Source organism: Grampus griseus (genome assembly GCF_964374135.1).
Source record: "Grampus griseus genome assembly, chromosome: X".
Taxonomy (NCBI): Eukaryota; Metazoa; Chordata; class Mammalia; order Artiodactyla; family Delphinidae; genus Grampus; species Grampus griseus.
The window spans coordinates 64566369-64589403 of NC_138999.1; the positions used below are offsets into that span (position 1 = coordinate 64566369).

Sequence of the window (23035 nt, forward strand, 5' to 3'; positions counted from 1 at the left end):
TGGAAAGATGTTCAAGAAACATCTAGGTGAAAAGAGCAAGTTGTAAAAGAGTATGTATGGTATGAGCCCATTTGTGTTTGTCTGCTTTTAAAGATACACAAACAAATCTGTTTGTGCACAGAAAATTTTCTGAAGACTATTCAAGACCCCTACTCACATTCTATAATAATATAATTAAGAAAGGAAGCCAAATCACTATCAATTTAGTATTTTGTAACATGGAAAGTGAAATGACTCTTCTTTAAAAAGTATTATAAAAACGATAGATTTTAACCTTCATGTGGCCCTAAGCCATTATCAAAGAGATTTGATAGAGACTGTCACAAAACCTCTTTCCTAAATGCTCTATCAGTAAACTTTAAATGGAAGAAAAGTTCATTGATTACAAAAACAAAATATTTGCTTATATAGACAAAGGAGGTTTAAAAAATTTTCCCAAATGCTAAATATTCATGTTACTTTAATTGACTTATATACATTGAAAAATAATTAGAGAAATCACTGATTTATATTAATGTTAGAAATATATTTATTTATATTACCTTTTGTTTTAATTAAATGTTCCAACCATATGAAGAACTAAGATACTGTTGAATTTTCTTTACAAATGACTGAAGTTTGGTAAAGTGACACTGTAACCCAGTAGTTGCTTTCCCAATTCTCTTAACAGCTACATGGAACATTAAGTGCTTAAATTTGAAACCAAGACAACAGGAACAGCACCTCCCCCAATAATCTCCCCCCAAAATTACATTTTAGATAATTAGAATAGGTTTAAATATATAAACTCTTTATTTAGATCAGAGAACATACAGTTTTCTCACATGTTCAGTAGGGTCAAAATGGTATCTACCATATTAAATTTCTATATTAATATTAACTACTGTTTTCTTATCCAAGAACAATGGATCAGAAGACAGATGTAGATACTATTCCTGTCTCTGCCACTTATTAGGTAAAAACTGGGCAAGTCATCGAATGCCTCTGACCCTAAGTTTCCCCATCTATAAAATGAGAGGACTTTCACACTTGGAAATGTGAAAGTCCTACTTACTTTATGACAGTGAAAAATATCAAGTAGGAGACACTTTTATTTGCTGATTCTTAATTGCTATATGACAACAAAAAATGTTAAGGAAGAGACAATTAAATCTCATATATAATTATTAAAATTATGTACGCCCTCTACTGGAGATTATTAAAAGAGAACCATACTATTTCCTTTAAGGTTTCTACTCAGAAACCCTTTTCTGCAGGGCTGAATTTTTTATTTGGCATAAAATATGTGTTTCAGATTATACTATCTTTTGTGGTGTTATGTGGAGAATTGACCTCTCATTTAAATACAGTTTTATTCTCTTTGAAAAATTCTAAAATATAGCCTTAGATGAATAACTTTCATAGTAGGAATAAAATTTCCTTGGTCCACGTTAGTTTCTTTTTTTAAGCTAACAATTTAAAGATGTTTACCTTTGGCAGCATGGGAGTATCCCTTTTCTTCTTCTTTTCTGAATTAGGGTCATCTAACAAGTCTGGCTCAAAGGTATAAAGTTCAGTAAGCTCATTCATGGTAAAATGACGTTCAACTTGCTGTTGATCAACAACTCGAAAAGACAGTGACTGCTTAGTTACTTGCCGATCATAAATCTTATCTTCCATGGTTCCCTTTGCAAAAAAGAATGAACAATATGCAAATAAATAAATTTTGTAAACATGAAACTTAATCATGAAGAAATACAGGTTATTGGTTACTACAAAACAGCAGAACTTCATAGTGATATACTGCCATGAAGCAAATTTTATGTACAATGCTGTTTAATTCATGAGAGAATTAAGATTTTAGGAGGTTACTGATGTAAGAATGCAAGAGAACAGTTTAATTCCTTTCCAATGGAATACAATAAGCTCTCAACAATCACTATAAACTGTCTTTATGTAATTTAAGTCTTACTTTCCATAACTTCAGGACAAAAAATTAATAACTAAAATTCCAATATGATCAGTTCCACCCAATCTTTCAATATTAAAGAGAATGTAGGGCTTCCCTGGTGGCACAGTGGTTGAGAGTCCGCCTGCCGATGCAGGGGACAAGGGTTCGTGCCCCGGTCCGGAAGGATCCCACATGCGGTGAAGCGGCTGGGCCTGTGAGTCATGGCCACTGAGCCTCCGTGTCCGGAGCCTGTGCTCCACAATGGGAGAGGCCACAACAGTGAGAGGCCCGTGTACCGCAAAAAAAAAAAAAAAAAAAGAGAGAGAGAGAGAATGTAAATGATAAACCTACCTGAGCTAAGAACCTATATACATACACAGGTTTAGTTTGTCCAAAGCGATAAACTCTGAATATACTCTGGATGTCATAAGATGGATTCCAAGAAGCATCAAATATAATCACTCGATTAGCAGCTACCAGATTAATTCCAAGAGATCCTGCTTTGGTTGAAATGATAAACAAGCGCCCTCTGAAAATGAAAATACAAAATAAATGTTTAGTAATGAGTGCTACACATATATTTATGATATGACTTCTTTATTCTAAGGTAGTTTTATGAACAATCAAGAGTTCAGAGAATTCATTACTCACTCACTGAAAAAAAGACATGTCTAAGGAGTCGGGTTGATTTACATGCACAAGAAGAATCTTACTGCAGTAAAACAAAACAGTCTATTTAGGAATAAAGATAAATATGGAAACCACATGTTTAAAATGTATTCAACGCATTGATAGATTTCTCAGTAAATGTAGAAAATTTACGTACAACTCAAAAAAATATATTCTGTTCACTACTGTTATGAGCACTAACTGCATCAAAATGAAGGGCACTGCCCAAGGCGCTGAGTGTAGTAGCGGAGACTGATATGCAATTACAATATAATGTAACAAATGTAAGAAGAGAAGTTAGATAGATGCTAGGTACTGAGGTAAGAAAAATATGATCAAGTAGACAGAGGGCTCCAGGAAGAATGTATTCAAGAAAAAAAAAAAACTGATAGATAACCTGCTATGTTGGAACACAAGAATTTATATTTCTCGTTTTTTTTAACATCTTTATTGGAATATAATAGATTTACAAAGTTGTGTTAGTTGGTGCTGTGCAACAAAGTGAACCAGCTAAATGTACACATATATCTCCATATCCCCTCCCTCTTGCGTCTCCCTCCCACCCTCCCTATCCCACTCCTCTAGGTGGTCACAAAGCACCAAGGTGATCTCCTGGTGCTATACGGCTGCTTCCCACTAGCTATCTATTTTACATTTGGTAGTGTATATAAGTCCATGCCACTTTCTCACTTCGTCCCAGCTTACCCTTCCCCCTCCCTGTGTCCTCAAATCCATTCTTTATGTCTGTGTCTTTATTCCTGTCCTGCCCCTATGTTCGTCAGAACCATTTTTTTTTTTTTTTTTTGCGGTACTTGGGCCTCTCACTGCTGTGGCCTCTCCCGTTGCGGAGCACCAGCTCCGGACGCGCAGGCTCAGCGGCCATGGCTCACGGGCCCAGCCGCTCCGCGGCACGTGGGATCTTCCCGGACCGGGGCACGAACCCGTGTCCCCTGCATCGGCAGGCGAACTCTCAACCACTGCGCCACCAGGGAAGCCCAGAACCATTTTTTTTTAAGATTCCATATATATGTGTTAGCATAGGGTATTTATTTTTCTCTTTCTGACTCACTTCACTCTGTATGACAGTCTCTAGGTCCATCCACCTCACTACAAATAACTCAATTTCGTTTCGTTTTATGGCTGAGTAATATTCCACTGTATATATGTGCCACATCTTCTTTATCCATTCATCTGTTGATGGACACCTAGGTTGCTTCCATCTCCTGGCTATTGTAAATACTGCTGCAGTGAACATTGTGGTACATTACTCTTCTTGAATTATGGTTTTATCAGGGTATAATGCCCAATAGTGGGATTGCTGGGTCATATGGTAGTTCTATTTTGTTTTTTTAAGGAACCTCCATACTATTCTCCATAGTGGCTGTATCAATTTACATTCCCACCAACAGTGCAAGAGGGTTCCCTTTTCTCCACACCCTCTCCAGCATTTACTGTTTGTAGATTTTTTTGATGATGGCCATTCCGACTGGTGTGAGGTGATACCTCATTGTAGTTTTGACTTGCATTTCTCTAATGATTAGTGATGTTGAGCATCCTTTCATGTGTTTGTTGGCAATCTGTGTATCTTCTTTGGAGAAATGGTTATTTAGGTCTTCTGCCCATTTTTGGATTGGGCTGTTTTTTTGATATTGAGCTGCATCAGCTGCTTATAAATTTTGGAGATTAGTCCTTTGTCAGTTGCTTCATTTGCAAATATTTTCTCCCATTCTGAGAGTTGACTTTTTGACTTGTTTATGGTTTCCTTTGATGTGCAAAGATTTTAAATTTCATTAGGTCCCATTTGTTTATTTTCATTTTTATTTCCATGTCTCTAGGAGGTGGGTCAAAAAGGATCTTGCTGTAATTTATGTCATACAGTGTTCTGCCTATGTTTTCCCCTAAGAGTTTTATAATGTCTGGCCTTACATTTAGCTCTTTAATCCATGGTGAGTTTAATTTTTGTGTATGGTGATAGGAAGTGTTCTAATTTCATTCTTTTACATGTAGCTGTCCAGTTTTCCCCAAACCACTTATTGAAGAGGCTGTCTTTTCTCCATTGTATATTCTGGCCTCCTTTATCAAAGATAAAGTGACCATATGTGCGTGGGTTTACCTCTGGGCTTTCTATCCTGTTCCATTGATCCATACGTCTGTTTTTGTGTCAGTACCATACTGTCTTGATTACTGTAGCTTTGTAGTACATTCTGAAGTCAGAGAGCCTGATTCCTCCAGCTCCGTTTTTCTTTCTCAAGATGGTTTTGGCTATTCGGTGTCTTCTGTGTTTCCATAAAAATTGTGAAATTTTTTGTTCTAGTTCTGTGAAAAATGCTATTGGTAGTCTGAAAGGGATTGCACAAATCTGTAGATTGCTTTGGATTATATAGTCATTTTCACAATGTTGATTCTTCCAATTCAAGAACGTGGTATATCTCTCCATCTGTTTGTATCATCTTTAATTTCTTTCATCAGTGTCTTATAGTTTTCTGTCTTATAGTTTTCTGCTACAGGTCTTTTTTCTCCTTAGGTAGGTTTATTCCTAGGTATTTTACTCTTTTGGTTGCAATGGTAAATGGGAATGTTTCCTTAATTTCGCTTTCAGATATTTCATCATTAATGTATAGGAATGCCAGAGATTTCTGTGCATTAATTTTGTATCCTGCTACTTTACCAAATTCGTTGATTAGCTCTAGTAGATTTCTGGTAGCAAATTTCGGATTCTCTATGTATAGTATCATGTCATCCGCAAATACTGAACAGTTTTACTTCTTCTTTTCCGATTTGGATTCCTTTTATTTTTTTTCCTTCTCTGAACGCTGTGCCTAAAGCTTCCAAAACTATGTTAAATAAAAGTGGTGAGAATGGGCAACCTTGTCTTGTTCCTGATCTTAGTGGAAATGGTTTCAGTTTTTCACCATTGAGAATGATGTTGGCCCTGGGTCTGTCATACATGGCCTTTACTATGTTGAGGTAGGATCCCTTTATGCCTACTTTCTGGAGAGTTTTTATGATAAATAGGTGTTGAATTTTGCAGAAAGCTTTCTCTGCATCTATTGAGATGATCATATGGTTTTTATCCTTCAATTTGTTAATATGGTGTATCACAATGATTGAGTTGCATATATTGAAGAATCTTTGCATTCCTGGGATAAACCCCACTTGATCATGGTGTATGATCCTTTTAATGTGCTGCTGGAATCTGTTTGCTAGTATTTTGTTGAGAATTTTTGCATCTATGTTCATTAGTGATACTGGCCTGTAGTTTTCTTTTTTTGTGACATCTTTGTCTGGTATTAGTATCAGGGTGATGGTGGCCTCCTCAAATGAGTTTGGGACTGTTCCTCTCTCTGCTATATTTTGGAAGAGTTTGAAAAGGACAGGTGTTATCTCTTCTCTAAATGTTTGAGAGAATTCGCCTGTGAAGCCATCTGGTCCTGGGCTTTTGTTTGTTGGAAGATTTTTAATCACAGTCTCAATTTCAGTGCTTGTGATTGGTCTGTTTATACTTCCTATTTCTTCCTGGGTCAGTCTCAGAAGGTTGTGCTTTCCTTAGAAATTGTCTGTTTCTTCCAGGTTGTCCATTTTATTGGCATATAGTTGCTTGCAGTAATCTCTCATGATCCTTTGTATTTCTGCAGTGTCATTGTGACTTCTCCTTTTCACTTCTAATCCTGTTGATTTGAGTCTTCTCCCTTTTTTTCTTGATGAGTCTGGCTAATGGTTTGTCAATCTGTTTACCTTCTCAAACAACTACCTTTTAGTTTTATTGATCTTTGCTGCTGTTTCATTTCTTTTTCATTTATTTGTGATCTGATTTTTATGATTTCTTTCCTTCTGATAACTTTGGGGTTTTCTTGTTCTTCTTTCTCTAATTGCTTTAGGTGTAAGGTTAGGTTATTTATTTGAGATGTTTCTTGTTTCTTGAGGTAGGATTGTATTGCTATAAACTTCACTCTTAGAACTGCTTTTGCTGCATCCCATAGGTGTTGGGTCATCGTGTTTTCATTGTCATTTGTTTCTAGGTACTTTCTGATTTCCTCTTTGATTTTTTCAGTGCTCTCTTGGTTATTTAGTAGTGTACTGTTTAGCCTCCAGGCGTTTGTATTTTTTCCAGTTTTTTCCCTATAATTGATACCTAGTCTCATAGCGTGGTGGTTGGAAAAGATACTTTATATGATTTCAATTTTCTTAAATTTACCAAGGCTAGATTTGTGCCCCAAGATATGATCTATCCTGGAGAATGTTCCACGAGCACTTGAGAAGAAAATGTATTCTGTTCTTTTGGGGTTGAATGTCCTATAAATATCAATTAAGTCCATCTTGTTTAATGTATCATTTAAAGCTTGTGTTTCCTTATTTATTTTCATTTTGGATGATCTATCCATTGGTGAAAGTGGGGTGTTAAAGTCCCCTACTATGATTGTGTTACTGTTGATTTCCCCTTTTATGTCCATTAGCATTTGCCTTATGTATTGAGATGCTCCTATGCTGGGTGCATAAATATTTACAATTGTTATATCTTATTCTTGGATTGATCGCTTGATCATTATGTAGTGTCCTTCTTTGTCTCTTACAGTAGTCTTTATTTTAAAGTCTATTTTGTCTCATATGAGAATTGTTACTCCAGCTTTCTTGTGATTCCCATTTGCATGGAATATCTCTTTCCATACCCTCACTTTCAGTCTGTATGTGTCCCTAGGTCTGAAGTGGGTCTCTTGTAGATAGCATATATATGGGTCTTGTTTTTTAATCCATTCAGCCAGTCTATGTCGTTTGGTGGGAGCATTTAATCCATTTACATTTAAGATAATTATCAATATGTATGTTCCTATTACCATTTTCTTAATTGTTTTCGGTTTGTTATTGTAGGTCTTTTCCTTCTCTTATGTTTCCTGTCTAGGGAAGTTCCTTTAGCATTTGTTGTAAAGCTGCTTTGGTGGTGCTGAATTCTCTTAGCTTTTGCTTGTCTGTAAAGGTTTTAATTTCTCTGTCAAATCTGAATGAGATCCTTGCTGGGTAGAGTAATCCTGGTTGTAGGTTTTTCCCTCTCATCACTTTAAATATGTCCTGCCACTCCCCTCTGGCTTGCAGAGTTTCTGCTGAAAGATCAGCTGTTAACCTTACAGGCATTCCCATTTATGTTATTTGTTGCTTTTCCCTTGCTGCTTTTTAGATTTTTTTCTTTGTATTTAATTTTTGATAGTTTGATTAATATGTGTCTTGGCGTATTTCTCCTTGGATTTATCCTGTATTGGACTCCCTGCACTTCCTCGACTCGATTGACAATTTCCTTTCCCATATTAAGGAAGTTTTCAACTATAATCTCGCCAAATATTTTCTCAGTCCCTTTCTTTTTCTCTTCTTCTTCTGGGACCCCTATAATTTGAATGTTGGTATATTTAATGTTGTCCCAGAGGTCTCTGAGACTGTTCTCAATTCTTTTCATTCTTTTTTTCTTTTTCAATTTATTTATTTTTGGCTGCATCGGGTCTTCATTGCAGTGTGTGGGCTTCTCATTGAGGTGGCTTCTCTTGTTGTGGAACACGGGCTCTAGGCACACAGGCTTCAGTAGTTGTGCCTTGCAGGCTCTAGAGCGCAGGCTCAGTAGTTGTGGCACACGGGCCTAGTTGCTCCGTGGCCTGTGGGATCTTCCCAGACTAGGGCTCAACCCATGTCCCCTGCATTGGCAGGTGGATTCTTAACCGCTGCGCCAAAAGGAAAGCCCCATTCTTTTTTTATTTATTATGATCTGCAGTAGTTATTACCACTATTTTATCTTTCAGGTCACTTATCTGCTCTTCTGCCTCAGTTATTCTGCTATTGATTCCTTCTAGAGAATTTTTTATTTCATTTATTGTGTTGTTCATCATTGTTTGTTTGCTCTTTAGTTCTTCTATGTCCTTGTTAAACGTTTCTTGTATTTTCTCCATTCTGTTTCCCAGATTTTGGATCATCCTTCCTATCATTACTCTGAATTCTTTTTCAGGTAGACTGCCTATTTCCTCTTCATTTGTTTGGTCTGGTGGGTTTTTACCTTGCTCCTTCACCTGCTGCATATTTCTCTGTCATCTCATTTTGCTTAACTAACTGTGTTTGGGGTCTCCTTTTTGAAGGCTGCAGGTGCATAGTTCCTGTTGTTTTTGGTGTTTGCCCCCAGTGGCTATGGTTGGTTCAGTGGCTTGTGTAGGCTGCCTGGTGGAGGGGACTGGTGCCTGTGTTCCAGTGGATGAGGCTGGATCTTGTCTTTCTGGTGGGCAGGACTGTGTCTGGTGGTGTGTTTTGGGGTGTCTGTGACCTTATTATGATTTTAGGCAGTCTCTCTGCTAATGGGTGGGGCTGTGTTCCTGTCTTTCTAGTTATTTGGAATGTGGTGTCCAGCACTGGAGCTTGCTGGTCGCTGAGTGGAGCTGGGTCTTAGCGTTGAGATGGAGATCTCTGGGAGAGCTCTCACCGATTCATATTATGTGGGGCTGGGAGGGCTCTTGTGGTCCAATGTCCTGAACTTGGCTCTCTCACCTCAGAGGCACAGGCCTGACACCCAGCCGGGGCACGAAGACCCTGTCAGCCACACAGCTTTTTTCTCTTTTCCTTGGTGCTTCGTCTAGTTTCACTTGCTCGTAGACTGTGGCGTGCAGAAGCCTTGCCCTGGGTGCTGCAGACTAGAGTTCCTAGTGTGAAAATCTGAACAGACGTTCTTAATTTTAATGAAGCTCACCTTATCAATCTTTCCTTTTATTGTTAGCAGTTTGTGTGCCCTGTTTATGAAAAATTTCCCACTACAAATCAGGAGAATACTCCATACTGTTTGTCTTCTAAAACCTTTATGTTTTAGCTTCAACACTGACATCTATGAACTACTGTGAATTAGTTATCAGGAAAATACAGATTAAGACTATGAAGCCTTATTGCTACATATCTATGACAATGGCTTAAAGAAACAGACACCAGGGGCTTCCCTGGTGGCGCAGTGGTTGGGAGTCCACCTGCCGATGTGGGAGACACGGGTTCGTGCCCTGGTCAGGGAGGATCCCACATGCCGCGGAGCGGCTGGGCCCGTGAGCCATGGCCGCTGAGCCTGCGTGTCCAGAGCCTGTGCTCCGCAATGGGAGAGGCCACAACAGTGAGAGGCCCACGTACTGCAAAAAAAAAAAAAAAAAGAAAAACAGACATCATCAATTGATAGTGAGGACAGATAACAAATGAAACAGGTACTCTACTAGCTGGAGTGCAAATTGGTACTACCTTTTTGGAAAAATGTTTTGGCAGTATAAGCTAAAGCTGAATATGCACATACCTATTACATAGCAATCCCACTTCTAGACATACATACACAACACAAGCACATGCATATGTTTACTCTAAGACAGATATAATTCTTTAAAAGTGTAATCTTGGGACTTCCAATTCTGGAAAGATGGAACAGACATGCTGTTCCCTATTCCTCGCCATAAGTACAGCTAAAATGCCTGGATATTATATATAAAGTGAACATAAGATTTTTCTGAAAAGTGAGGAGAAGGAAGCATACTGGCTTGGGACCTAAGACAGAACATGGCAGTGAGTTCCACAGGCTTTCTTTTTGCCTCATATATTCCAGACTGAGTGTTGAAGAGCCCAGCAATCTGGAAATATCAGTGGGTGCTGTCAAAATAAATCTCCAAGAAAAGTCTTCTCTCTCTAGCAAAAGGACCAAACGAAAGGCAGACTAGTAAGACAGAGAGCTTTAAAACAACAACCATTTGACTCCAGTCAAATGGTACAGAAAAAATGCAGTGTACCTCCACCCCTGTCACTAAAGGCTGAGTGGGAAGCCCAAACTTCTACCCTCATGTAGTTGTAACAAGGCATACTGCCAGACAGTGCTGTCAGATACGTTTGAGTTAACCAAGTCCTCCCACCAGCCCAGCAGTGTCAGATAAGACCACATAGGGATCCAGGATATCCACCCCCACCCAGTGGTTATAAGAAAAATCCTCTCCCCCACTACTGGGTTGGTATCAAAGGAGGTCTAGTGGAGAATCAGGAGTTATAACACAACCCATACAGAAGAACAAAATGGAAATTTGAGAACTGAAAAGTACAGTAACAAAAAACTCAATAGATAGGCTCAACAGTAGAATGTAGAGAAGATTCAATGAACTTTGAAAACAGAAGAACAGAAATGACCCAATCTGAATAACAAAAATCAAAAAAAAAAAAAAAGAAAGAAATAACAGAGACTCTGGGACCTATAGGACTATAATAAAGATGTAACAGTCTTGTCATCAGAGTCCTAAAAGGAGAAGAGAAAAAAAGAACAGGCTATAAAGGTATTCAAAGAAATAACAGCTGAAAATTACCAAAATTTAGCAAGAAACACAAATGTAGAAATTTAAGAAGCTGAATGAAACACAACGTAAAACCAAAGAAATCCATGCCAGGACACACCACAGTCCAACTTCTAAAATCTAAGATAAAGAAAAACTCTTGAAAGAAGTGAGAGAGAAACAGGATCTTAATGACAGGAGAAAAAGCCAATTTGAAAAACAGCAGGTTTTTTAAAAATTAAAATATATCTGACATAATAACTTTGTGTAAAATTAAGTTATACAACATGTTAATTTCATACATTTATATACTGTAATATGATTGCCATTGTAGTGACAACTAAATTCCGAGGTTACATAATTATTTCTTTTTAGTGGTTGGATAAATTAAGTTCTAGCCTCTTAGCAAGTTTGATGATTATAATAAAATATTCTCTGTATCATTAATTGGTTCAGCCACTATGGAAAACAACATGGAGGTTCCTCAAAAAATTAAAAATAGAACTACCACATTATCCAGCAATTCCACTTCTGGGTATATACGCAAAAGAAATTAATACAGGATGTCAAAGAAATATCTGCACAGTCGTGTTTACTGCAGCATTATTCACAACAGCCAAGATACCAAAACAACCTAAGTGCCCATCAGTGGATGAATGAATGAAAAAGATGTGGGATATATATACAATGGAATATTATTCAGCCAAGAAGGATATCTTGCCATATGTGGCAACAGATAAACCATGAGTACATTATGCTAAGTGAGATAAGTGAGACAAAGACAAGGATTTTATGGTATCACTTACATGTAGAATCTAAAAAAGCCAAACTTGTAAAAATAGCCAGTTTTAAGAAATCATGGAGGCTAGGAGGAAGTGGCACATTTTTCAAGTGCTAAAAGAAGAGAACTGCCAACGCAGAATTCTATACCCAGTTAAGATATTCTTCAAAAATGATGGGAAAATCAACAAATTGTCAAATAAGGGTACTCAGAAAATTTGTTGCCAGTAGATCTGCCCTAAAAGAATGGCTAAAGGAAGTTCTCTTCTTTTTTTTTAAAAAAGGAAATTATAAAAGAAATATGAAACATTAGGAAGGAGGAAACAAAAATGAAAAGAACAAAAATTATGAGTGAATAAAATAGATTTTCCTTCTCTTAAGTTTTCTAAATTATATTTGATGGTTGAAGAAAAAATTATTATGGTTCCTAATCTATTTATGTAAAGAAAACATTTAAGATAATTATAAAGGGGAAAAAAAGGAGCAAAGGTTTCTACACTTCAATCAAAATGGTAAAATGATGACACCAGTAGACTATGATCAGTTATGTACGTATAATACTTAGAACAACCACTATAAAAGTTATACAAAGATACACTAAAAAACATTATAGAGGAATCAAAATGGAATTCCAGAAATTGTAAAAGTAACCCACAGGAAGGGTAGGAAAAGAAATCAGAAGCAAAAGAAAACAGAATGAAATAGAACAAACTGAACAAAAACTAAAATGGCAGCCTCAGGTTCTGTATTAAATGTACATGGTTGTACACCTGAAACTAATATAATGTTATATGCCAATTATACCTCAGTAAAAAAAATTGTAAATGGTCTATATGCACCATTTAAAAGAAAGAGATTAACAGAATGGGTAAAAAAAAAAAAATAATGCAACCATACGCTGTCTGCAAGAAACTCACTTCATATATAACAAAATAGGTAGGTTGAAAGTAAAAGGATGAAAAAAGATATAACAAGTAAACATCAATCAAAATAAAGGAGTGGCTATATTAGCATGAAATAAAGTATGTTTCAGACCAAAGAAAATTATAAGTAATAGTGAGGGACATAAATGTGTATACAGTAAACAACAGAGCTGAAAATATGAGAAGTAAAAACCTTGAGAAACAGACAAATCCACAATTATAGTTGGAGGTTTCAAACCTCCTCTCTCAAAAATCAATAACCAACTGGACATAAACAAGAATACAACAACCCCATTAAATAACAGGATCTGATCAACATTTATAGGAAACTCTGGTCAACAACTGCAAAAAATACATTGTTTTCAAGGGCCCATGTACGATATACCAAGATGTTCTATATCTTGATCCATTAAACAAAAAATAACAAAGTTAAAAACTGAAATCATAGAGTATATTCTCTGAACAGAACTGAATCAAACTAGAAATCAGTAACAGAAAAATAATAGAAATCTCCAAATGCTTGGAAATTAAACAGTATACTTCTAGCTATGACTCAAAATAGAAGTCTCAAAAGAAAAAATACACTGAACTGAACGGAAATGAAAATAAAACACATCAAAATTTGTATGCCAGCTAAAGCAGTGCTGAAAGGGAAATTTACAACACTAAATGCTTATATTAGAAAAGAGGAAAAGTCTTAAATGAGTAATTTGAGGTTCCACCTCAAGGAAGTAGAAAACGAGCAAACTAAGTCAAAACAAGATGAAACTGAAAACAGAAAGAAAAAATAGAGAAAATCAATTAACTAAAAAGCTGGTTCTTTGAAAAGATGAATAAAATTGACAAACCTCTAGCAAGACTGACAAAAACAAGAGAATACACAATTACCAATACCATGAATGAAACAGAAGCTATCACTATAGATCCTAAAGCTATCAAAAGGATAATAAGGGGGGCTTCCCTGGTGGCGCAGTGGTTGAGAGTCCGCCTGCCGATGCAGGGGACACGGGTTCATGCCCCGGTCTGGGAAGATCCCACATGCCGCGGAGCGGCTGGGCTCGTGAGCCATGGACACTGAGCCTGTGCGTCCGGAGCCTGTGCTCCGCAACGGGAGAGGCCACAACAGTGAGAGGCCCGCATACCGCAAAAAAAAAAAAAAAAAAAGGATAATAAGGGAGTGCTATGAGCAGTTCTATACATAAATTTGAAATGAACCAATTCCTCAAAAAGCACAAACTATCACAACTCATTCAATATGAAATAGATAATTTGAATAGTCCTATAACAATTAAGGAAATTGAATTAATGATTTAAAAACTCACAAAAAAAGAAATTTCCAAGGCCTGAAAGTTTCACTGGCAAATTCTACCAAAAATTTAAGATTAATTAACACAAATTCTACACATCTCTTTCAGAAAACAGAAGGGGGAACACTTCTCAACACATTTTATGAGGCCAATACCATCCTGATACCAAAATTAGACAAAGACAGTATAAAAACAACTGGATACAGACCAATATCTCATAAATATTCCCCAACAAAATATTAGCAAATAGAAGCCAGCACTATGTAAAAAGAATTATACATCATGACCAAATGGGTTTTATTCCAGGGATGCAAGGCTGTTCAGCTTGAAAATCAAGCTATGTAATATACCATGTTAACAGGCTAAAGGAAAAAAAATACTTATCAAATTAAATGAGAAAGAAAAAGCATGTGACAAAATTATACATCCATTCATAGTAAAAACTCTTAGCAAACTAGGAATAGAGATGAATAGCAGGGAACTTCAACTTAATAAAGAGTATCTACAAAAAATCTACAGCTATATCACAGTTATCAACACTGAATGCTCTTCTCTTAAGATCAAGAAGGCAAGGATGTCCACTCTCATCACTGCTATTCAACATGTTACTGAAGTTCTAGCCAGTGCAACAAGGCAAGAAAAGGAAACAAACTACATTCAGATCGGAAAGGAAGAAATAAAACTATCCTTACTTGCAGATGACATAATGATCTATTAGAAAATCTCAAGGAATCTATAAAACAAACTCCTAGAACAAATAAATGAGTTCAGCAAGATCACAGGTAAAACATCAACACAAAAATCAACTGCATTTCTACATACTACCAACGAACATGTGAAAAGTAAAATTAAAAATACAATATCACTTACAATTCCCAAAAAATGAAATATTTAAGTGTAAATCTAACAAAACATATACACGACTTACATGCTGAAAATTACAAAACAGTGATTAAAAACATCAAAGATCTACATAAACAGAGATTCTATGTTCATGGGAGACTCAATATAGTAAAGATATCAATTCTCCCCAAATTGATGACAGGTGTAATGCAATTTCTAATAATTCTTGCAAGATTTTTATAGATTAGACAAGAGGATTCTAAAATTTATATATAAAGGCAAAGATATTAGACTAGCTAAAACAACTTGGAAAAAGTAGAATAAAGTGGGAGATATTGACTTGATACTAAGGCCTATTACATAGCTACAATAATCAAGACTATGTGGTAATGGCAGAAGGACAGATATATGGACCAATGGACTAGAACCAAAAAATAGTCCCACAGAAGTATAGCCAAATGATTTTTCACAAAAATGCAAAAGCAATTTGGTAGAGAAAGGATGGCTTTTTCAACAAATGGTGCTGGAGCAATTGGACAGCCACAGGCAAAAAAAAGAGAAAGAAAAAGAAAAGTGAACTCAACCGAAATCTCACATCTTATACAAAAATTAATTTAAAATGCACCTTATACTTAAATATAAAACGTAAAGCCATAAACCTTTTAGAAAATAACATAGGAGAAAATCTTCAGGACCTAGGGCTTAGGGAACAATTCTTAGACTTGACAACAAAAGCATGACTAAAACAAAAACTGACAAACTAGATTTCACCAAAATTAAAAAGTTTTGCTCTGTGAAAGACCTTGTGAAGGAAATGAAAAGACAACCCATAGACTGGGAGAAAATATTTGCAAACCACATATGAAAAATTACTCATACCTAAATTATATAAAGGATTTTCAACATTCAACAATAAAAAAGCAAACAATCCAGTTAGAAAATGGGCAAAAGATGTGAAGAAACATTTCACCAAAGAGCATATACAGATGATAAATAAACACATGAAAAAAATGTTCAAAATAACCAGCCATCAGGGAAATGCAAATTAAGACCACGAGATACCACTACACACCTATGAAAACAGCCAAGATAAAAAACAGTGATAAAATCAAACGTTGGTGAGGATGCAGAGAAACTTGATCTCTCACACTTTACTGAAGGGAAGGTAAAACGGTGCAGCCACTCTGTAAAACAGTTTGGTAGTTTCTTAAAAAATGAAATAATCACTTACCATGTAAACTAGAAATCGCACTCCTGGGCATTTATCCTAGAGAAATGAAAACTTAGGTCCACACAAAACCTGTACACATGTTCATAGCAGCTTTATTTGTAATAGCCAAACCTGGAAATGAACAAAATGCCCTGCAGTAGACATTCAGTTTGTATTATACAAGCTGGTACATCCAATCCATTGAATACGACTATGTAGTAAAAAGGAATGAACTACTGATATACACAACAACTTGAACGAAACTAAAGGGCATTATGCTGAGTGAAAAAGGCCAATCTCAAATGGTCACATATACTATGATATAATTTATATAACAGTCTTGATATGACAATTATAAAGATGGAGAACAAATGAGTTATTGCCAGGAGTTAGGGATTGTGGCAACATTGGTGGTCAGGATGGGTATGACTATAAAAGGTCAGAAAGAGAGGAATCTCTGTGGTGATAGAATATTTCTGTACCTTGACTGCAGTCATGCTTACAGGAATCTCTACATATGTGATTTAAAAAAAACATAGATATACACACACATTGAAACAGTGCCAATTTCTTGGTTTTGATATCATAGGTAAGATGTAACCATTAGGAGAAATTAGGTGAAAGGGTCACAGTACCTCTCTATACTGTCTTTGTAAGTTCCTTTGACTCTAAATAAAATAAACTAAAAAAAAAAAGGCCCTGAGACTGTTAAAACTGTTTCCTCGCCACATAAGACAACATTAAGTCACTATCTTAAAACTTATTTTAATGTGTCTTTCTAACTGGTTAACAATGAACAGAATTATATTTATATTCTATTTCTGAACATTACTGAGTCATGAGAAAACAGAAGATAGGTAGAAAAACAGACATAATCTCTCACATTTGTGAATTTAATCCAGACAAGTTTACAGATTTAGCTACTCAAGAGTAACCCCTCAAATCCATGGAGTGTGTGTGTGTGTGTGTGTGTGTGTGTGTGTGTGTGAGAGATATGTGTATGTGTGTGTGTGTATGTATATATATATATATATATATATATATACACACACACATACATGATGAATCTGAATCAGAGACACTTTCTGGCATATGTTTAGGAGGCTTAATTTGTTAGTGAAAAAGCCAAGCTGACAGCTCAACATCCACATTTCAATGCTGTTCCCTACTAGTTATCAAATATGACTATTATGGGACAAATCATATGCTATTACGATATTTACAAATTTGGGAAACTGAGCAAGCCAAACGTTTAGATTAAATTTGACAAATTAGACTAGGATAACTCAATAAAATTACTTCTTTACACTCATGCACAAATAATAATTGTTTAAAACATGGTAAACAAAATATAAAAATGTACTTATTCTTTAAAAAGTTATGTAATCATTTTTAAAGTAACTTTACTGTACTCGAACAATCCCTTTGTAAGCTCTCCCAGACTCTACAGATTTTAAATACCTAATAAGAATATACTCCTCCTATGGTCTAACTGGAATTTCCCTAGTTTTAACCCCAGGTGTAGTTCAGGACTCTGTTAGAATTAAAACACGTTTTACACACAAAATATAATACCTTTCATACTTTAGAACATTTAGTAAGTCATATCTTAGCCATCTTTGCATTAAACTAACCCCATCTCTTCATCACTTTCTTAAAGGCAATGCTTTCAACGTGTATGTGTGTGCGCAAATGTTTATATGTATTATACACATAAATTTTTCTCTTCCAAATGCAGTTCAAGTATGTAATTGCTGATAGTTAAAAGCAACATCACCTATATAACACAACCTCTACCTGCAGTTGTTTAAAGTATATTATTCAAATTATTACAGTAAGTAAAGAGATCAAGAATACCTCGTTAACCTTAAGACACTCTAACAGATGTATCACCAAAGATGATATAAAAATGGCCAATAAGCACATAAAATGATTCTTGACATCAACTAACATTAGGGAAATGCAAATTAAAATCACATGAGATTCCATTACATACCTATTAGAATGGGTAAATTTTTTTATTTTTAAATATGATAATACCAAGGACGCAGAACAACTGAAACCCTCATAACATTGCTGGTGGGAATGCAAAATTGTACAACCACTTTGGAAAACAGTTTGGCAATTTCTTGCAAAGCTAAACATAAATTTACCATATAACCTGGCAATTGCACTCCTGGATTTTCATTTCACTTGGATAAATATCTATGGTCACACAAAACTTATACATGAATGTTTAAAGCACCTTCAATTTTAATTTCAAAACCTGGAAACAATTCCAATGTCTCTCAAATGGAAATGGTTAAACAAGCTACTCATTCACACAACGAATATGTCCATATAATGAAAACAAACCATACATCCATACAATGGACACATCCATACAATGGAATACTACTCAACAATAAAAAGGAGCAAGCTATTGACATATGCAGCAATGTGGATGAATCTCAAATGCATTTTGCCATGTGAAAAAAGTGAGACTGAAAAGGCTACAAATTGTATGATTCCATAAGTGAATTTCCTAAGGGGTGATGAAACCATTTTATATCTTGACTACATCTTGCATTTGTCAAAAATTATAGTAGTACACACTAAAAAGAGTAAATTTTACTATATGTAGATTTAAAATGATTTTTTAAAAACTATACATTCAGAAATGCTTCCTACCTCACATTAGTTTCATCATTAAATTCTTCAGCCCATTTTTTCCTTGATTGAGCAGTTGTAGAACCATCTAAACGGTAATAGTCTATGTTTCGGAGCCACTTCCCTTCACCTGAAAATTCAACAAGAAAAGAAAAAAGAGACATATATTGTTATCCTAGTACTAAAAGATTTTCTTCCTTGCTTGCCATTTAAAAGCTGGTCATAGGCCTTCCCTGGTGGCACAGTGGTTAAGAATCCACCTGCCAATGCAGGGGACACGGGTTTGAGCCCTGGTCCAGGAAGATCCCACATGCTGCAGAGAAACTAAGCCCGTGCACCACAACTACTGAGCCTGCGCTCCAGAGCCCATGAGCCACAACTCCTGAAGCCTGGGTGCCTAGAGCCCATGCTCTGCAACAAGAGAAGCCACCACAATGAGAAGCCCGTGCACTGCAATAAAGAGTAGCCCCCACTCACTGCAACTAGAGAAAGCCTGCGCACAGCAACAAAGACCCAACACAGCCAAAAATTTTTTAAAAATTAAAAAAAAAAAGTTGGTCATATATAGTCAATTTGCATAGCAAGACAAATTTTTTAAATCAAGGGATAATTCATCATATTACAAATAAATTCACTACAGATTTCCTTCCAACAGATATTGAATAGCAAAGGTACTTTTCAAAAGTATTTCATCTACATGTAAATGTCTGAAAATATTTCCTTGATTAGAATCCTATAAAACTTTCAAAAGTATGATTAAGCTGTATTATGTTCATGAAGCTTCTTTTTAATTAAATCTATAAATGACCAGGTTTCCCACCTTGTTATCAACAAGTTGATACTAAACAGATAAAAACCAGAGACATAGAACACGTTTATTCATTCACTGAACAAATATTTACAGAATGCCTATTTATGTGCCAAAAAATATTCTATGATTTAGCCACAAATATCAGCATATGTTCCTATTTCATGACAATTACATATTTGTGAACATGTATGAACAAGTAAAGAACTGTGATTTTATAAGTTAAACACTGATCAGACATGTCAACATTTGCACAGTGCGGTAAAATTTTACCCAAGCCTGACATTCATACTAAAACACCAATGGATAAAGTACTTATGACACTTTTATATTTTATCATACATAATTTCCATTCTCATTTTTTTTCATTCTAATTCTTTAACTGCAAACATAATACTATTACTTCCACTCCAAGCAAAATTCATATCATCACACCCTAGAGTCTTAATATAAAACAAGTTGACAACACTGAGATTTATGTCTTTCAGCAAACTTTTTAGTTAAATTCAGTACGTTAGTTTAAAAGATGCTTCTTGGTAGTATGGTCATTTTAGTAATGTTAATTCTTCTGATCCAATGGCCATACTACCCTAAGCAATCTACAGACTTAATGCAATCCCCATCAAAATACTCAGGACATTTTTCACAGAACTAGAATAGATAATTCCTAAAATTCATATGGAACCACAGGACCCCAAATTGCCAAAGCAATCCTGAGAAAAAGAAGAACAAAACTGGAGGTATCACCCTTTCAGACTTCAGACTATACTACAAAGCTACACAGTAATCAAAACAGCGTGGTACTGGCAGAAAAACAGATGCATAGATCAATGGAACAGAATAGAGAGCCCAGAAATAAATCCACATACCTATGGTAAATTAATCTACAACAAGGGAAGCAAGAATATATATGGAGAAAAGTCAGTCTCTTTGGTAAGTGGGGCTGGGAAAACTGGACAGCTACACGTACAATGAGATTAGAACATTTCCTCACACTGTATAAAAAAATCAACTTTAAATGGATTAAAGACCTAAATGTAAGACCTGAAACCATACAACTCCTAGAAGAGAACACAGGCAGAACACTCTTTGACATAAAGTGTAAAAATATTTTCTTGGATCTATTTCCTAAGGCAAAATAAATAAAAGCAAAAATAAACAAATTGTACTTAAACTTAAAAGCTTTTGCACAGCAAAGGAAACCATTGACAAAATGAAAAGAAAACCCACATAATGGGAGAAAATATTAGCAAACAATATGACCAACAAGGGGTTAATATCCAAAATATACACACAGTTCATACAACTAAATATCAACAAACAAACAACAGTATCAAAAAATGGGTGGAAGACCTGAACAGACATTTTTCCAAAGAGGACAAAGAGATGGCTGACATGAAAAGATGTTCAACATAGCTAATTATTAGAGAAATGCATATCAAATTCACAATGAGATATCACCTCTCACCTGCCAGAATGGCTATCATCAAAAAATCTACAAATAACAAATGTTGGCGAGGATGTGAAGAAAAGGAAACCCTTTGTATACTGTTGGTGGGAATGTAAACTGGTGCAACCACTATGGAAAACAGTATGGAGGTTCCTCAAAAAACTAAAAATAGAACCACCATATCATCCAGCGATTCCACTCCTGGGTATATATCAGAAAACCTGAAAACACTAATTCAAACACATACATGTACACACATACATGTACACAGCAGTAGTCAAGATATGGAAGCAGCCCAAGTGTCCATCAATGGACAAATGGATAAAGAAGATGTGGTGCGCGTGCGCGCGCGCACGCGCGCGCACACACACACACACACACACACAGAGGAATATTACTCAGCCATAAGAAAAAGAATGAAATTCTGCCATTTTCAGCAACATGGATGGACCTAGGGAATATTATGCTTAGTGAAATAATTCAGAGAGAGAAAGACAGATACTGTATAATATCACTTATACGTAGAATATAAAAAATAACACATACAAAGGTATATTGCAAAACAGAAAGAGACTCAGAGATATAGAAAACAAACTGGTGGTTACCAGTGGAGAGAAGCAAGAGAGGAGGCGTAAAGGAGGCATAAGGGATTAAAAGATACCAACTACTATGTATAAAATAAATAAGCGACAGGGGTATTGTATAGCACAGGGAATTATAGCCATTATTTTATAAAACTTTTAATGAAGTATAATCTGCAAAAATACTGAATCACTATGCTATACACCTGAAACTAATATAATATTATAAATCAACTATACTTCAATAAAAAAAAATCTACTCCTTTGAGAATTTGGACTAAAACAAACAAACAAAACAGCAAGAGTAAGTATGTCTCATCAAGTCAAATTTTGTTTATGTCCTAAGGACTGTAATATCCTACAAGATTCAAATATTAAGGATTTCTGGAATAAATGATCTAGTTTTATTAATGATATTCCTACAAACAGGATGTGTTTCAATTGTTTTCCTTTTAAATAATATTAAAAGTTTAGGGCTTCCCTGGTGGCGCAGTGGTTGAGAGTCCGCCTGCCGACGCAGGGGACGCGGGTTTGTGCCCCAGTCTGGGAGGATCCCACGTGCCGCGGAGCGGCTGGGCCCGTGAGCCATGGCCGCTGAGCCTGCACGTCCGGAGCCTGTGCTCTGCAACGGGAGGGGCCACAGCGGTGAGAGGCCCGCGTACCACAAAAAAAAAAAAAAAAGTTTAAAAGTCTTAGGATACATCTTAAAGTATATAAGAATAAATTATTCCTGAAAAAAAATCTAAAACTAACGAATTAATAAAAATAAAACCCCCACATGATCATCTCAGTAGACACAAAGAAATCATTTGACAATGTTCAATACACATTCATGATAAGAAAAACATACTCAAAAAACTGGAAATACTGATACAAGGAACTTCCACAACATGATAAATGATATTTATGAAAAAAATACAAATAACACCATACAGAATGGTGAAAGATCAGATGCTTTCCCTCTAAGATTAGGAAAAAGAAAAGGATGTCTGGTTTTGTCACTTTAATTCAACACCATACTAGAGGTTCTAAGGAGGGAAATGGTCAAGAAAAAGAAATAAAAGTAATCCATATTGTAAAGGAAAAAGTAAATTATCTCTATCTGCAGATGACATGATCTTGTATAAGGAAAACCCTTTAAAAATCCACAAAACACTATTTGAACTAATAAATGAGTTATTATGAAAAACTTAATTTATACATTTGCAATGAAGAATCTAAAACTAAAAGAGCACAATTCCATTTACAATACTATCAAAAAGAATAAAATAAATTTAACATAAGAAATGCAAAATGCATACACTGAAAACTATAAAACAACAGTGAAAGAAATTAAAGACCTAAATAAATGGTAAAATATCCCATGTTCATAGATCAGAAGACTTAACATTGTTAAGAAGGCAATACTTCCTAAAATGAACTACAGATTCAGTGCAATCACTATCAGAATCCAAGCTGACTTCTTGGTAAAATTTACAAGCTAATTCTAGAATTCATATGGAATTGCAAGGGACCCAGAATAGCCAAAAAAATCTTGAAGAGGAACAAAGTAGGAGGACGCACACTTTCAAAACTTATGTTC

General features: G+C 35.6%; 1 protein-coding gene across 1 annotated transcript in view; it reads right to left on the reverse strand.

Annotated features, from left to right (window-relative positions):
* Nucleotides 1-23035, reverse strand: part of ATRX (ATRX chromatin remodeler) — a gene marked incomplete at its 5' end in the record, with an annotated part of 197408 nt that overhangs the window by 35992 nt on the left and 138381 nt on the right. The window contains 3 exons of the mRNA XM_082646836.1: nucleotides 1471-1665; nucleotides 2282-2459; nucleotides 18636-18744. Of these exons, the coding sequence (XP_082502962.1) occupies nucleotides 1471-1665; nucleotides 2282-2459; nucleotides 18636-18744 (482 nt within the window). The remainder of the gene's footprint in view (nucleotides 1-1470; nucleotides 1666-2281; nucleotides 2460-18635; nucleotides 18745-23035) is intronic.